Consider the following 18,029-nt stretch of genomic DNA (forward strand, 5'->3'; position numbering starts at 1 on the left):
CTGCCTCACAGCACTTCATTGACTTTGTGTCCTGCATTTCAGTTACTTCATTTGTAATTTTTTCCCCTATTTTGCTGTCGTTGGCATTTACCACAACAAGTTACCTCAGAATCTTACCAGGATTTCTTGAAACGGCAATACTGATGCTTGTATCACCCCACCTTATTTCATTAGGACCACTTCTATGAAAACTCCCTGAATGGGTTTGCCTAAAATTTGCCACCTTGCTAACGTAGTGATGACCCATCAGCCTGTTCCTTTCTGGACCCTTTCTATCTATAGGGAGATAAATTAATGACAAGGTCTCTCTCTCTCTCTCTCTCTCTCTCTCTCTCTCTCTCTCTCTCTCTCTCTCTGAACTGCCTGATGTCAGAGCTAAGAAAGGTGTGAAGGGTATATAAGAGCTAGATAGCTAGTCAGTAAAGAAGGTGGAGAGAAAGGGGACTCCACAGTCAGAGGCAAGTGAAAATCATCACTATATTCTTTCTCCAAAAGCAGAATTTGTTGGGATTTCTTCAGCTAAATTCCTCAGCCACAGAAAGGTAACTACATCACTTCGGTTCTTTTGCTCTCGATTTTCTAAAGCTTGATTTTCTAAAGGAGAAAAGAGGAGGAAAACCCCACAGTGAATGTGGATGGACTAATCTAATTAGGAAAAGGCTGTTTTGTTTTTTAAAAATGGGCAAACCACGAATGATGGTAGCGGGTTGTAGTACAGATAAATTTAGGCTGAAATAAAATGTTTACTTTAAGGTGCCATAAAACTCTGTTTTATTATTCATAGAACGAAGGGGTTTTCTTTATCCTTTAGACTGAACGGGAGGTATATGATGTTTCACACAAGTTGCTACCATTTTTCTAATCCTGCTGGAATATTCTAGTTTATTCGAGGTACTGCGATAGCTCACCGGCAAACGTGACTGAGTGTGTGGTGTAGACTCAAGTTTGTGCTTTGCAATTTTCCCCCATCAGAAACATCCAAAAGAGAGATGTGCAGCCTCAAAGGTCCCTTTCTTTTCATCTTCTTATCAATTACTTTCAATTCCCTGGGAGCAACACCTGTAGAAAGGTTAGTAACTTTTGTACATGCCTTCCTTTTGCAACGAGAGATCAGCTTGTCATTCCACTGTTTCCTTATGCCAGATAGCGTAAAATACACTGAAGAGCGTATTGCACAAAGCAAATGGGAAATTTTTGCTCTTTCTTTCCTTATTAAAGATTGCTCTCTTTGGCTGAGGATTTCCCTGACGGGACTCCCAACAGACAAGAATGGCTCTTACCTGTCCTTTCCAGAAGTGCTGGCTTCTTAGGACTGAACGGAGCTCTCCTGGGGGAAGAAACAGTAAAGCCCAAAAGGTAACCACTATTTCTGATTCCTTTTGATTCAAAAATATGAGCAATTTGCGTCAGATTTTTTTAATTTAGATGTCTAGGGTTCTGTTCACAGAGTGTGCTTGTCTTAAAACTAAATCTTGCAATAATCTTCAGATGTAGCTACCCCCAAATAAGCTGGTACAGTGCCGTTCTGCTAAAGGGATTAATCTGTAACCAGTGGTTTCAAGAGGGAACAGCCAAAGAGCAGGAATGCCAAGCCAGTCCCCAGATTTGTGTCCTTCTGCACGTCCTAATAGCGTTTTAATGAAAACATTGCAATTCAGAGTAGGATGCCCGCCTTGAGGCTGGACCTGGGAGTCCCTCAGAATTTTAGCTCAGGGCCAAACAGAGATCAGCTACCCTGAATAAAATGGATGCTTCGGAGGTGGGGCTCTGTGGCTTTGTGCCCCACTGAGGTCCCTGTCCTCCACAGGTTTCATCTCCAGATCCTCAAGATTTTCCCAACCTGAATCTGGCAACTCTACCCTCACCCCCCACCCCACTCCCAGGGGGACCTGGGAACCCTAAAGTAAAGGTAGTCATAGATGTTTTTAAACTTTTTTTATTTAAAACATATCTATGCTGCTTTCCACCCAAATTGGACGGGAAGCTGCGTGGTACATCCCTATCTCGTGATACTTGGATGGGAGACCTCCGACGAAAGCTGTGCAGAGGAAGGCGATGGCAAACCATCTCTGCTTCTCACTTGTCATGAAAGCCCTTTTGTTGATATCAGCATAAGTCCAGAGGTGGGATCCAGCAGGTTCTCACCAGTTCTCGAGAGTGGGTTACTAATTATTTGTGTGTGCTGAGAGGGGGTTACTAATTGGGTCTGCTTTTCCGTTAGAAATTCCATTAGGTCCAAAAATCATAAAGCCCTGTTGTTTCCTATGTGGCTGGTTAGTGAAGGTAGAAAATGGGATAATTCTCCCTGTTGGGCTGTTTTAAAAACATGTTTTAGAACTATGGTAAAGTTCCTTGTTTAAGGAAAGTATCCTTTTGATTTCTAGAAACAAAATTAAGTATTTGAAAGTATTAAATATTTGACAGGCAGTCAATTAGAGGAGAAGTAGTTGTTTCTGTTGGCAGCAGACGATAGGACTTGCTATAATGAGTTTAAATTATGGACAGAAAGATACCAGGTGGAAATTAGGAACTTTTTTTTTACAGTAAGAGTTTTTTACAGTAACAGAGAAATTATTAATGCCCCGCCCCCGGAATGCCTGACCACGCCCCCATCATGCCCCACCCAGCCCCATTGGCGCTATGCCACTGTTTGAATCCCACCACCATGGGAACCTGTTACTAAAATTTTTGGATACCACCACTGCATAAGTCGGTTGCGATTTGACGGTCCTTACTTAAATTTCCACCCAAACAGGGTCCCTGTGGTGATGAACATCAAAACATTAAACCGTGTAAAGCATTTAAAATAAGGTATATGTAAAATATTTTAACAATTCAGTTGGAACCTATAATACTCAAAACACGCCCAGTCTGGGAGGCTGCCCATGAAGGGTCACAGGGCGTGGGTAGGATGCCAAACGAAACAGGAGCAGACCATTTTCAAGGGATGCAGACCGATGAGATTTATTTGTCAATGATGCTAATTCGTTTCAGAAAAAATGTAACTGTATTAAGGATTATTGTTTTATAAAACAAAGAAACAATCATACTAGGAATGGAAATGGGGGCGTGCAATCATCCCAACTGTTAATTTCATCAGGGTGTCGCAGAAGCAGGTATTTTTCTCACACACCTTTCCTTAAGTGCAAAACCTCTTGGAAGGATGCACTAAAAACAGCAAATGGTTACATACCTCGACTGCTGTTGCCTCAATATAAGTTATAATGTCCTGTTATTTGAGAGGTTTTGCCATCTTGGGATCATTTAGACCCCCTGTGTGGGCACTGTTTCTCTCCTCCCATCCTCTATTATTTGGGTCTAAGGGACTCCAGTTTGAGTTTAATGAAACTGTAGTGTCTTTAAAACGCTACGATAAGTTCATTTGTTATGAAAGAATAAATGTTTAAATTTAAAAAGAGGGGAAGTGTTAGATGCATACACCTATTTATGGATATATTTCCTTCTCTGCCTATAGCGCTGTGCAGTGCAGCAGAAACTGTGCTCCCCACCCCCCAATTGTTGTTGTTTTTTTGCAAAGTGGTATCATTTCCCCTTTGCTTTATTATTTGGCTTGGTTCTCTCCCTGTGTACATTGTTAGTTGCTCTGGATCTGCACTGGGGAAAAACGGAATACGAATAAGCTACAGAAATAAAATAATTTTTAAAATTGTATGTTACGGTTTCAGCAGAGAGTCAGTTGTGACTTTCTGGCTCATTTCACTCCCAATTTTGTTTGTTTTTAATCAATAAAATGATTGTGAACCCCACCGGAATGAATGAGAAAATGAAAGAACTTGCCATTTAAGCTTTTAGGAGTCTTATTCAAACTCTAGGGGGCCAGTGTGGTGTAGTGGTTAAGTTGTTGGACTAGGCTTTGGAAGACCCAGGTTTCAATTCCCACTCTGCTGTGGAAACTTGCTGGGACACTCTCAGCCCTGACCCTGGCATGTGTTTGGATGGAGAACCTCCAAGGAACACCAAGGATTGAGAGGCAGACAATCTCTGAAGGGCTCTTGCCTTGAAAACCCAACAGGGTTGCCATGAGACAGCTGTGACTTTGCAGCAAAAGAATGACACCACCCCCCACTTCACTATTTAAAAAAATATATGTGCAGGAAAAAGTCACTAGAACCCTGTTGGAGGTCTATGGGAATGTCAACGCAATGCATGGCAGCTGTGAAAAAGGCAAACTCTATGCTGGGGATAATTAGGAAAGGAGTTGATAATAAAACTGCAAGGATTGTCATGCCCTTATATAAAGCAGTGGTGCGACCGCACTTGGAGTACTGTGTTCAGTTCTGGTCGCCACATCTCAAAAAGGATATTGAAGAGATAGAAAAAGTGCAGAGAAGGGCACCGAGGATGATTGAGGGACTGAAGCACCTTCCTTATGAGGAGAGGCTGCAGCGTTTGGGACTCTTTAGTTTGGAGAGGAGACGTCTGAGGGGGGATAAGATTGAAGTCTATAAAATTATGCATGGGGTAGAAAATGTTGACAGAGAGAAATTTTTCCCTCTTTCTCACAATACTAGAACCAGGGGGCATACATTGAAAATGTTGGGGGGAAGAATTAGGACTAATAAAAGGAAACACTTCTTCACACGCAACGTGTGATTGGTGTTTGGAATATGCTGCCACAGGAGGTGGTGATGGCCACTAACCTGGATAGCTTTAAAAAGGGCCTGGACAGATTTATGGAGGAGAAGTCAATCTATGGCTACCAATCTTGATCCTCCTTGATCTGAGATTGCAAATGCCTTAGCAGACCAGGTGCTCGGGAGCAGCAGCAGCAGAAGGCCATTGCTTTCACCTCCTGCATGTGAGCTTCCAAAGGCACCTGGTGGGCAACTGCGAGTAGGAGAGAGCTGGACTAGATGGTCTCTGGTCTGATCCAGCTGGCTTGTTCTTATGTTCTTATGTTCAATTAGAACGCAGCTGGAAAATGTTGGTTGCCAATTTAGAAGACTGATGAAACTTTATACCAGGGATCTGCAACATATCGCTCCAGAGCTGATGGTGGCGCATTACAGAGCTTTAAATGGAAATCAAAATCTTTGGGTTAAGCTATCCAGGAAGGGTTCCCTGACCTGGATGGCCTAGGCGAGCCTGACCTCATCAAATCTCAGAAGCTAAGCAGGGTCACTCCTGGTTAATATTTGGATGGGAGACCACCAAAGAATGCAAGTGTTACTAGGCAGAGGAAGGCAATGGCAAACCATCTCTGTTCGTCTCTTATCTTGAAAACCATACAGGGTTGCCTTAAATCAGCTGTGACTTGACGACACATTAGACACCTATTGGAGGGGCAGGTGGGGTGCTTGAATAACCATTATGTGAAGGCAATGGCAGGAAAAGATGTGTATGGAAGTAAAAGATGCTTAAAAATCATTTACAGAACGGGATATAGAGGTGACCAGCTACCAGTCATCAATTAATCCAGCCATGTATAGATTTCTCCTAGGTCACAAATGTGTGTATTTAATACTTATTGAAGAGCTGTCGATCACCCCCCGGCAAAAGAAGGGGGCGGGGACTTACTAGCTACCAAGGGAGGCGAGAGGAGGTTTGCCAGCACCATTTCCAGAAGTGACATCAACACATTGCCAGCAATTGCAGGGACACTCTGGTATTTGGTTAAAACTTTAGTTGGAGAAGCTATTGGTGAAGTTACTTCTGGGTCTTAGCTAGTAGTGATGTTGCTTCATTGACAATTTACTTTTCCCCATGTCCTGCCCCCCCCCCCCCAAAGCCTTGCCAGGGTTCCAGCCACATGTCTATCAACCCTATAGTGAGCCCCAGTGGATAACATAGAAGTGACTTTAGGATCGCTCCCAATAGTCCTTAAATGATTTCAACTACATTTCTCCAAAGATATTCCCCATCCCCCAGAATGATATACCTGATCTGAGGGCCTCTGGACTTCCCCCAACCACTGCAGCAACCTCACCCAAAACCGCTTACCTACAGGATTTGGGATGTTGTGGCAGCCCGAGGACAGGGGAGAGCCAGGTAGGAGCTATCCCAGGTCAAGGTCAGCAAAGGCAGGGCTTGTCTAAGAGCCCTGCTCAGCAGGAAGCTGGCCCAGCAGCCGGAACAGCCCTTTCCTCCCAGGAGCCAAAGAGCAGAGGAAGGGCTGGCAGAGGTGTAGCTGGATAAAATGGAGCCTGGGGCAGACTCCGTGTTTTCCCCACGGGCCCCCATGCCACCTTCCCCCACGCCGACCCCCCCCCGTGCCCCACTTACCTGGAAGGAGAAGGAGAAGGAGAAGGAGAAGGAGAAGGAGAAGGAGAAGGAGAAGGAGAAGGAGAAGGAGAAGGAGAAGGAGAAGGAGAAGGAGAAGGAGAAGGAGAAGGAGAAGGAGAAGGAGAAGAAGAAGAGGAGGAGGAGGAGGAGGAGGAGGAGGAGGAGGAGGAGGAGTTTGGATTTATATCCCCTTTCTCTCCTGTAGGAGACTCAACGGGGCTTACAATCTCCTTGCCCTTCCCCCCTCACCACAAACACCCTGTGAGGTAGGTGGGGCTGAGAGAGCTCCGAGAAGCTGTGACTAGCCCAAGGTCACCCAGCTGGCGTGTGTGGGAGTGTACAGGCTAATCTGAATTCCCCAGATCAGCCTCCACAGCTCAGGTGGCAGAGCTGGGAATCAAACCCGGTTCCTCCAGATTAGATACACGAGCTCTTAACCTCCTACGCCACTGCTGCTACTGGAGAGGTACCACTGGGCAGGGGTGCCAGGCAGTGGCCTCCACCGGCCCTTGAGCAGTGGCCACTGCTGGGCCTGGCGGGGTGGGGCGAGGGGGGAAGGAGGAGGGGTGTGCGGGCAATTTTCCACCCCCCATGTGACTTCAATGGCTCTGCCCGGTGAGCTGGCCTCCACCTCATCCCCAGGTAGCTGCGCCACTGAGGACCGGCAGATCTTTAATGGCGAAGAGCCAAGAAGAGCCCAGCCAAATGAGCAGTCTCAGGGAGCCAGGGGGTCAGAGATGACAGGACTAGTTGATGGCTACCTGCTGTAAGGCTAGTCAACCAGTAGCACAGCTCATTAGGGTGCTACCCAGGTTGAGAATATCTGAGACCAGAAGAAGGTCCCAGAGGTGACAGGGAGCCCTAGTCAACACAAAACCGTGCTAAATGGCAGCTCCTACCGTCTCAGATAACTGCAAACTTCCTGCCAACTGACCTGGGGACACTTTCAATGGTTTAGAACGTGAGGGACAAATGATCCCAATAGCTTTCCTGCTGTTTTATTTATGCTTCAGCAAGAAATGATTGTTATTTCAAGGTTACTTTGGAGTTGTTATCAAATCTATCCAAGTTCTTGTTCTTAGCAATGACCTCATTATAGGGTTGCCAGTTCTGAAGTGGGAAATATCTGGATGGGAAATCTCCAGAGATTTTGGAGATGAAGCCTGAGGAGGATGGAGTTTGAGGGGTTCAGTTTGCTTATACTCAGCAGGGTATAATGCCGTACATTTCACCTTCCAAAGTAGCCAATTTCTCCAGGAGGATCTATGTCATCTGCTGCTGAGTTGTAATTCCAGGAGGTCTCCAGCTACGATCTGGAGGTTGGCAACCCAAGTTCACTGGGATATATTATTCCTGGATCACTGATCAATACAGTAGATTTTTCAGACAAAAAAGATAATTGAAAGGAGTGATCTTTCTTTGAAAACAAAAATGGCTGTATTGAGAATACCAAGACTGACAGACTTGGAGACCAAGGTTTTGTTTTCATGTGTTCCTCTATTCTGTGGTGCTAGAAAGTGCCAAGAGGTTCCTCTAAACTTCTTTAATGGGGAACATTTTGGTTGCCAGAACTCCAGCTTTGCCCCAAAGTTGGGAACCATAGCCTCTCACCAGTCTTATACCAGGAAGTCTTGGTCAGCCACTAGGGCCGTGGTGGCAAACCTTTGGCACTCCAGATGTTATGGACTACAATTGGCCATTCTGGCAGGGGCTGATGGGAATTGTAGTCCATAACATCTGGAGTGCCAAAGGTTCGCCACCACTGCACTAGGGTATCATGACACTTACGGGTTCTTGGATATGTATGGAAGTCATAAAAGAGCACGAGGCTAGAACTGATAAATGTATTTAAGGAGAGTGCGAGTATTTTGTTTCAGCAGCAAAAAAACAAATAATCTCTCTAGTCCCAAGTGAGGACCTTAAGCACAATGCAAGAAAGACAGACTTACTCAATAGTTATCCCTTGTCCACTCCTCCTCTTGGCCAGCTTTGCAACAGCTCATGGCCTCTGCCCCAATCCAGACAGCCCCCTGGTAACTCTGGAGCCTAATCCAAGATCTCACAGAGCGCACCTCATCAGATAAAACTTCTGTTTTTCTCAGGAAATCCCATGTGGGGTGATGATGATCCCGAGCCAATCATAGCACTTGACCAATCTAGGTAGAATGACTGATGACATGTCTTTGGAAAGTCCCTCCCCCGCATTCCCCCCCCCCCCCGACAGACAAGTGTCAGGATGTTACTGAGGCCAAATGGTCAAATCCCCGCCACCACCGGAATGAGCAAGTGATTTACATTATACTCCTGGGCTCCAGGCCAACACAGGAAACAGGAGGCCAAGCACATGTTCACATCTGCAGCCTCATCAATGGGGTGCATGAATGTACAAGGTCATCCTCCCTTGAGGATGAGCTCAACTCTTTGTTCATTACAAGATACTGGAAACACTCACAGCTCCCAAAAGGCTCCCACCAGGCAGTTGAACAAGACAATATAGCCCTTATCAGAGGAAGGAAATAAATAAATCACAAAGGTTCCTTCGGGAAAGACACTTTGTGGCAGAAAGTGCCCTTAAGTTACAGACAACTTAAGGTGACCTTGTAGGGTTTTCAAGGCAAGAGATGAACAGAGGTGGTTTGCCATTGCCTTCCTCTGCATAGCAACCCTGGACATCCTTGGTGGTCTCCTATCCAAGTGCCAACCAGGGCCAACCCTGCTTAGCTTCTGAGCTCAGACAAGATTGGGCTCGCCTGATATAAGGGCACCGGCGTATTGAGAATCACTCTAAGCAGCAGCGATCCATATTTCTATGCAATTCCTTCAAGACCTTAAGAACATAAGAACATAAGAACTAGCCTGCTGGATCAGACCAGAATCCATCTAGTCCAGCATTCTGCTACTCGCAGTGGCCCACCAGGTGCCTTTGGGAGCTCACATGCAGGATGTGAAAGCAATGGCCTTCTGCTGCTCCTGAACACCTGGTCTGCTAAGGCATTTGCAACCAGAGACCTTTTTTGTTGCTATCAAGTCACAGCTGAGTTATGGTGACTCCATAGGATTTTCAAAGCAAGGAACGTTCAGAGGTATTTTGCCATTGCCTGCCTCCATGTCAAGAACTAAGAGCAATGAACACAGAACTTTGGATGGCTCAGAAGCGAGGGGGGGAACCCTCTACTGCTGCCCAAATTGCCCCTTTGCAGAGTAAGCCTGAAGGTCTCGGGGCTGGCGTTCCCAGGCTTACCACCAGTGAAAGCAAACTAACATTGGCTCCACCCCAGGAACGCCCCACTGCCTTTCCCCCAAAAAGGTGTCTGATTGGGACACCAACACAGCTCCACCATGGCCCGAACTTCAGGGTTTCACTGCTATGGAGCTGAGGGGTGGTCGGTCGCCAGCATCTCTGCCCTCTGCATTGGTGGGGGTGCCCCTTGCACCAGTGCAGAGGCGTAGCTCCAAGGGAACTGGGGAGTGCGCAATGCACCTGGTGCCCCCCGCTGTGGGGGTGTGGCAAGGGTGTTTCAGGGGTGGGACGGGGCGGAGGACAAACCAGTGCACCGGACGCTTTTCCCCCTGGCTATGCCTCTGCACCAGCGGAGGGGGCAAATGCATCGGTGCAGCTTTTTGCTGGTTCCACAGCCCATTCACCCTCCCCATCTGGACTGAGCTGCCCTTGAGTGGCTGCTGCCCTGTGTCATTTCCTCAGCCCTCCATCCTAATAGATAAAAAGGTGCAACACAACATCATTGTGATGATCCCACCTTTGATTATCTCTGCTTCTTCAGCTGCCACTTACCATGATGGGGAAAAATGAAAAATGGTCACACCAAGCCTTGCAGGGAAGAGCGGTTAAGAAGAAATGGGCTCATTGCTGCAGCTTTCAGTAGTAGTCGTGTGTCTTTTCCAGTTTCTCATTTAGCATTGGGAATATCTGACTTTCTCCTGAAAAGGGAAGGTAGAGAGTTCTCACCCACACAAATGCAAATTACCACTCATGCCAATCCTAGAGATTTTTGATAATTAGTCAAGGTGAAGAAAGTGCACGAACTAAACGTGTGTGCAAGAATGGGAACACCTGAGATTTTAAAACATCAATTAACAAAATGTCTTTTCAAATCTGATGATAAAAAGGTGTTAGATAATCAGACTTGACCGTCCCCACCCCAACACAAACCCCCGTAGATCTTCCCTCTAGGGACATACGGAAAGATTCAGTGCAAATATACCTTTCCTTGTATGTGCACTTGGAGCGGACTAAAATTTAACACAGTAATGGTGTAGTGGTTAAGAGCAGGTGCATTCTAATCTGGAGGAACCGGGTTTGATTCCCAGCTCTGCCACCTAAACTGTGGAGGCTTATCTTGGGAATGCAGATTAGCCTATGCACTCCCACACACACCAGCTGGGTGACCTTGGGCTAGTCACAGCTTCTCGGAGCTCTCTCAGCCCCACCTACCTCACAAGGTGTTTGTTGTGAGGGGGGAAGGGCAAGGAGATTGTAAGCCCATTTGAGTCTCCTACAGGAGAGAAAGGGGGGATATAAATCCAAACTCTTCTTCTCTTCTTTTTCTAATGTTGCTCTCCCCCCAATTCCATTCTCAGAAATATCATGGCACTCAGACTGTAACACTTCAAACATGGGGGGGGGGGGGAGAATAACACATTTAAATGCTGCTAACATGCTTTTTAAAAGTGTCAGATCGAATCCAGACCTGGTGCCATCTCCTGACAAATAGTGCCTGAAATACGAATGTTCTCTTTTGGCTGAAACTGAAGGTTAAAAGTAGATATTATGGTAATCTCACGGCTACTTCAATAACCACTGTACTGCTTTACTTTCTTCCTGTCTCTTTCTCTCTCTACTCTCCCTCCTAGCATCACTATACTCTGTTTTACATAAAGATGTTAGTATGGTCAGTTAAAGTGTAGTGCTCGAGAAAATTGTACGCTTCCACATTAGAATATAGTCCCAAAGGAATACGAGAATCATAATTCATTTTTATGCAATTATTTTGTCAAAACCATTATTTCGTGCATTACTGAACGTGGCACTTTGAGACAAGAACATTTATAGTTCATTGAACGAAATGTATTTTTACTTTCAAATTTTCAAACAGATGGGGGTGCAGGGCTATGTAGGCCCTAGCTCCCAGGCAGAGCATTCTACAAAAAGAAGGTCCGGCATGTTTTGTTCTGTGGTGGAGGAATAAATAATCTACTAACATCTTTATGTGGCACATAGTGAATCAAAATGTGGTTCCAGTTGCAAATGATAAGCAATGAAATGGTACATGTGAGCTGATGTGGTGAACTTCCTTGGTGATCCATCATCCAGATAATAACCAGGCTGACCCTACTCAAGCTTCTGAGCTCTGATGAGGGACATCCAGGTCAGGGTTCATATCTTTTACAAACATTATTTAAAACACCCCTCTACTTCTGACTCAGGATCCTCTATTCCTAATCTTGTTTGATGAAGTCATCTTTGACTCTTGAAAGCTCAATTCAATTCAATAAGCCTTTATTGGCAAATACATGATAGTATAAAATACAGTTCCAGTTAAAAAGTGAACAGTAAAAAACTTCGCATTTGTCATACATTCAGTTTACTTTGCCACTATAAGGCAACAATGAAAATCCTGACAATTTAAAAGCGTAACTACTTTATCTGATTCAGTATAATCAATCACAGAGTCTATGGCTTGGGATAACAGGCTGGATCGGAGTTCTTGGTATAATAAGCAGTTCAGGAGAATGTGTGGGATGGAATCCAGCTGTCCTGTGCTACAGGTACAGAATCTCTTATCGCTTGGAAGACCTTTAAGTCTTCCGCTATGTAGCAGAGATGGCATGATGTCAAATCTAGCCAGCATATAGGCTCTCCTGTGTATGGGATTTGTGAGCGCTGTAATATAATAGGCTGGGTATCCCTGCGTGAAAGGAATTGACATATTCGTTGGTGAACAAGATTTATTTGCCAAGCTCTGCAGTTGTTGATAGTCCATTGCTAACAGCCTCTCTTTAATGAGGGCAAAAGTTTCAGTAAAGGTTAGCATATTGAAGGAGTCGCTGTCATAACCCAGTTCCCCTATCTTTGCTGTAACTATTGTGCACCATTTTGAATGGTGGAGTTCACTCAAGGTAAGTTGGGTCAATGAGTTTCTGGAGCTTCTTGAGTTTCTGGAGCTCATACCTCAATTTTTTTTCCAGTCTCTAAGGGGCTACTGGACTCAAATCTTAGCTGTTTTACGGCAGCTCACCCCTTTGAAACTATCTGCACAGGGAAGCAAACTCTTCTACGTGTTTGACTAGTGAAGTTATAGAAACGGCAGCAATTGTCTGGGGAAGACAGCGGGAGGAGGTCCCAGTGGAAGAGACAGCATTCAGCGGAGCAGAAAAGGAAGTTCCAGGAACAGCTAAAAAGAGGCAGATTTCCTTGTCATGCTAATCATTCTCATGATATCAGCAGTGCTGTAAATAACCTTTAGAAAGTTCACCTGAAAGGTAAACATTGAGTCACTGTTACCGCTTAACAGCGTGAAGATACTATAATTACCCTTTTGTGAAGGTGCCAAGAAGGTGCTGCTGCCTTGTCAAATTACATCTCAATCTCAGCTCTGTTCGTATAGTTAATACTGATTCTTGGTTGGGTCCAACCATATTTTCTGCTGGTTGTTGGGGGTGGGGGGAGGCGGGAGGGCTTTTGCACCCCTCGGAATAGCAGCCCCAAGGTACTGCTGCTCCCGGGAGGGGATGGAACATCCCCCACCAATGGGGGAGGGCCTTTTATTATGGGTAAGATGTCAAGTTATAATGCTGTGTGTAAGAGAGCAAGAGTCGCCTGGAGTCACGCCTTTGGTCTATCAAGTCAGCACTGTGTACTTTGATTGGCAGCAGCATTCTGGGGACTCAGGCCTTTCACATCTCCTACTACAGTGGTGGCGAACCTTTGGCACTCCAGATGCCAATTGGCCATGCTGGCAGGGGCTGATGGGAATTGTAGTCCATAACATCTGGAGTGCCAAAGGTTCGCCACCACGGTCCTACTACATGATCTTACAGTGTGGCGTAGTGGTTAAGAGTGGTGAGCTCTAATCTGGAGAACTGGATTTGATTCCCTACTCCGTCACATGAGCAGCACATACGTATCTGGTGAACCAGGTTTGTTTCCCCACTCTTTACGCATGAAGCCTGCTGGGTGACCTTGGGCCAGTCACAGTTCTCTCAAAACTCTCTCAGCCCCACCTACCTCACAAGGTGTCTGTTGTGGGGAGAGGAAAGGAAAGGAGTTCATAAGCTGACTTGAGACTGCTTACAAGAGAGAAAGGTCAGCCCTGGGACTCTTCTTCTTCCAAACTACTACTACTACTACTACTACTACTACTACTACTACTACTACTACTACTACTCTTCTTCTTCTTCTTCTTCTTCTTCTTCTTCTTCTTCTTCTTCTTCTTCTTCTTCTTCTTCTTCTTCTTCTTCTTCTTCTTTAACCTGAAGATGCCAGAGAATGAATCTGAGACCTTTTGCGTACAAAGTGAATGCTCTTTCTCTGAGCTGGGGGCCCTTACTTTATTCAGATTACTTTAAAATGTCATATCAGGTGCAACAGGGTTTGGATTGCACATATCAGGTTTCCCACCTCTAGTCATCCTTCATTTTAGAGTTGCACTGTTTATGGGCCAACACTGAACTGGCATATTCAATGGGGTTTAACCACTAGGAAAGCATTCTTACTTTAAGTGTATTGAAGCCTTACTTTAAGTGTATTGATTAAGAAATACTTTGGCGGAATTGAAATATGTCCCCAATTCATGAGACAACGGATTTTTTTTTATTTAAAAAAACGTTTCTAATCACAGTGCTTTGAATTCCATGGAGTTTCATCACAGTGGGAAAGTAGTAAATCGAAGAGAAGGGGACAAAAAAGGGAAAGGGCTTTTGTGTGTGACTAAATTCCATCAAAGCCACTAGGAAAAATCAGTTGGATAACAAAAAAAAGAGATTCCAACTAAACATTAGGAAGAACTTCCTGAGGGTAAGGGCTGCTCGACAGTGGAATATACTGCCGTAGAGGGTGGTGGAGTCTCCTTCTTGGAGGTTTTTAAACAGAGGCTGGATGGCCCTCTGTCGGGAATGCTTTGATTGTGTCTTCCTGCATGGCAGGGGACTGGACTTGATGGCTCCTGTCGTCTCTTCTAACTTTATGATTCCAACCAGTTTAGAAAAGGCCAGATTGTTCTTTAATATTTCTAATTAGTCCATCCCATAATACATGGTTTAGCTTTAAAAAGAATGTGTTAAAGGCCTTTCAATTACAGGTGTTGAAATTAAATTATAGATGCAAAGAATCGTTTACAGATTCATGAAAGATTATGGTTCGTTACAAAGGATGCTCTGCCAGTCTGGAATGTGGCAAGCTTTGGAAGCTTCCGGATCATAGTGATGTATCCTAAACAATGTGATTAAGTGGGCTATCCTATGCAGAGTTACACCCACTCAATCCACTGAAGCCAATCAACTTGAAAGGGTGTGACTGTACTCAGGATGCAGCTGTAAATGAGAATTCTAGCTTTAAGCAACAAACAAAATTAATTATGATACTGACATAGGGTTGCCAACTTCCAGGTGGTATCAGGAGATCTTTATTTTTATTCATTTTATTAGGTGCATATACCTCCCCACCAGGTGGGGGCTGGAGATCTCCTGCTATTGCAACTGATCTCCAGACGACAGAGCTCAATTCACCTGGATAAAATGGCCACTCTGGAAGGTGGACTCTATGGCATTGTACCCCATTGCAATTCTTCCCTTCCCCAAAGTCCTGGAACTGTCAACTCTCCCAATTAACCATGCAATTAGGGTTTGGATTGCACATATCTGACAATGAGAAGTTGGAAACAGAGTGGAAAGAAAACATAAGCGTTAACGTACAGCACTAAATGATACAGCAATTACGTAGTAGGAGTATACTTACAGACACAGCCAGTACATTCTTTCAGAGCTGTACCAGGGTATAATCCCTAGCTCAGAGGTCTGCAACTTGCGGCTCTCCAGATGTTCATAGACTACAAATCCCATCAGCCCCTGCCAGCATGACCAATTGGCCATGGTGGCAGGGGCTGGTGGGATTTGCAGTCTATGAACATCTGGAGAGCAGCAGGTTGCAGACCCCTGCCCTAGCTCATTAGAAAGCATAAGTCTATTTCAGAGCTGGTTTCTTCTGTGTTCACATATGTTTCCGGCTTGGGAGGGAGGGTGGATTGCTTCATTTTCCCTGTTGACTTGAAAGAACATGTCACTGCGGTTTTTCAACAGAAAATCTCTAGCCTCATCTCCTTGGCCCTGTCTTTAGTCCCATTCCTGCTGGTGGGAAGTGTGGTCAAGCTGTAGCTGATTTATGGTGACCCCATAAGGTTTTCAAGGCAAGAGCATCAGTGGCGTAGGAGGTTAAGAGCTCGTGTATCTAATCTGGAGGAACCGGGTTTGATTCCCAGCTCTGCCGCCTGAGCTGTGGAGGCTTATCTGGGGAATTCAGATTAGCCTGTACACTCCCACACACGCCAGCTGGGTGACCTTGGGCTAGCTACAGCTTTTCGGAGCTCTCTCAGCCCCACCCACCTCACAGGGTGTTTGTTGTGAGGGGGGGAAGGGCAAGGAGATTGTAAGCCCCTTTGAGTCTCCTACAGGAGAGAAAGGGGGAATATAAATCCAAACTCCTCCTCCTCCTCCTCCTCCTCCTCCTCCTCCTCCTCCTTCTTTTTCTTCTTCTTCTTCTTCTTCTTCTTCTTCTTCTTCTTCTTCTTCTTCTTCTTCTTCTTCTTCTTCTTCTTCTTCTTCAAGAGACTAATGGAAGTACCGTTGCCCGCTTCTGTGTAGCAACCCTGGGTTTCCCCAGCGATCTCCCATTCAAGCATGAACCAGGACTGGCAAGATTGAACTGGATCTGACAAGATTAATCACTGCCCAGTTTGTTGCTATTGTCAACAACAACAGTGTTTTTCTATCAAAAAACACATGGGTACAATAAAACCAAATTATAACAAAAATAGATGCACCATAAATCAGCGGTTTCAATAATACCGAATAAACTAGCTTTCCAGCTCCCGGATAGTTTCTCTAAACCGCCAAGTCTTCATTGATGAGATTTATATCTTGCTTCCCAGCAAACCTCCCCCAAACAACCAATCACTTCCCACATTGCCATAAAACAATCTACCATTAAGACGTTCAGCCCAGGACAGAAATCTGAGTGCCCACTGCCAGGTTTTCATGGTGATCTCCCTGTTTGTTTCAATGTCTACAGCCACCGCTTGGAGAAACGGAAATGCAGTACAGCCACCTGTGTGACTCAACGCTTGGCCGACCTCTTAGTCCGTTCCAGCAGCACCTTTGGAACAATCTACTCACCTACCAATGTAGGATCCAACACTTATGGCAAAAGAGACAGAGAACCTCCAAACTATCTACAACTTTAACATCTTGAGACAGCGATGGCTGCAGCCCTCGTTAGGAATATCGATCGTTCCTCTCCCCAGCATTTATGTACAAATTCCTGATCTCCCCCCCCCAGTCCTCCATACAAGTTTTCTTTGCTTCGGTGAAGTTGCCATAGATGAAAGCAAGTTTGAGGGTTCAGCAGCCCAGTGCCTTGTTCTCTTTGTGTGCATTTTATGTTCGCAGCCCAAAAATCTGTCATTCCTCTTTGCACATGGGATAATATGCCTAGCGTTTTGAAGTGGTAACGATCCTGCGATCCACATGCTTGTGATAATCCTTCCAGTGAAAAGAAAATAAACCTCATGCCCGCAGGCTATAAATATTTGAACTGTAAATTGCAACCGGTTTGGGTTTGTTTGTTTGTTTTTTTAATTAAAAAGACTGAAAAGACAAAACTTGAGGTGTACATCTTTGTAACTCCACCGGAGTGGAACAGTTTTTCAATCAGTGAGATCTATCTGAAGCGATGCTCCCATGGATAGTTATTTCAGTTTAAGAAATCTACCATTCGCACTTAGTTCACACATGCGGGAGGTGTGAAGATAATGAGGGGACAGAATAGCCTAGATGGTAGACAGGCTGAACCATTTCAGGGAACAGGTATAAGAGCATGGAGAATCTCACTTGGAGAATATTCCTTGTGTTAAAGGCTCCTTGCACACATAAAACCAGAATAGCAAGAAAAGTAATGGCACCTACCTTCCTTCTAAGCTAGTATTCTGTTTGCATAAAGCTTTATAGAAGAACATACAAAGCTGGACATAATCTGAAGTCATGTAGTTCCTCAATGGCCCTATCTACACATGCAGAATAATCCACTTTCACTAGCTGCACTTTGCAGCTAGATTTTACTGTGCTGAATAGCAAAATTCACTTTCAAACAGTTGTGGAAGTGGATTGAAAGTGCATTATTCTGCATGTGCGGAAGGAGCCTATGTTTTGGAGAGGCCTTTTCCACCTATGTTTCATTCCTGTATAGACTAAGCTATGGGCTAATTCTGCTGATAAGAGCACCATCTGGTGGTCACAATATAACAGCAGAGAATTGCAGGTGTACTTGCACTCCAGGTGGCTTGGTCCTTTTATTTGATTGGTCGTCAGGCCACTGCCCTCTGCCAAGAGGAATATGTAGTGAAAGGAGGGAAATAGCCTTGCAGTGTGGTGCAAAAACATCTACATAGATTCTGCAGTCTACATAAAATGGCTCAATGTCCAATAAAATTGCCATGGGATTTGTGTCGTGCTGTACAGTCTGAAGAAAGGAATTACAAGCAGGCTTGCTAGTCAGT

At 45.0% G+C, this 18,029-nt stretch overlaps 1 protein-coding gene across 1 annotated transcript; it reads left to right on the forward strand.

The window, feature by feature from the left end:
- Positions 1-418: 418 nt before the first annotated feature.
- Positions 419-17,122, forward strand: LOC125435298 (islet amyloid polypeptide). The gene is made up of 4 exons (XM_048501487.1): positions 419-542; positions 973-1,069; positions 1,219-1,356; positions 16,547-17,122. Exons 2-4 carry the CDS (start codon positions 990-992, stop codon positions 16,716-16,718), a joined length of 390 nt encoding a protein of 129 aa, XP_048357444.1. The 5' UTR covers positions 419-542; positions 973-989; the 3' UTR covers positions 16,719-17,122.
- The last annotated feature ends 907 nt before the right edge of the window (positions 17,123-18,029 follow it).

Source organism: Sphaerodactylus townsendi, linkage group LG06 (assembly GCF_021028975.2).
Source record: "Sphaerodactylus townsendi isolate TG3544 linkage group LG06, MPM_Stown_v2.3, whole genome shotgun sequence".
In the NCBI taxonomy this organism is placed as follows: domain Eukaryota; kingdom Metazoa; phylum Chordata; class Lepidosauria; order Squamata; family Sphaerodactylidae; genus Sphaerodactylus; species Sphaerodactylus townsendi.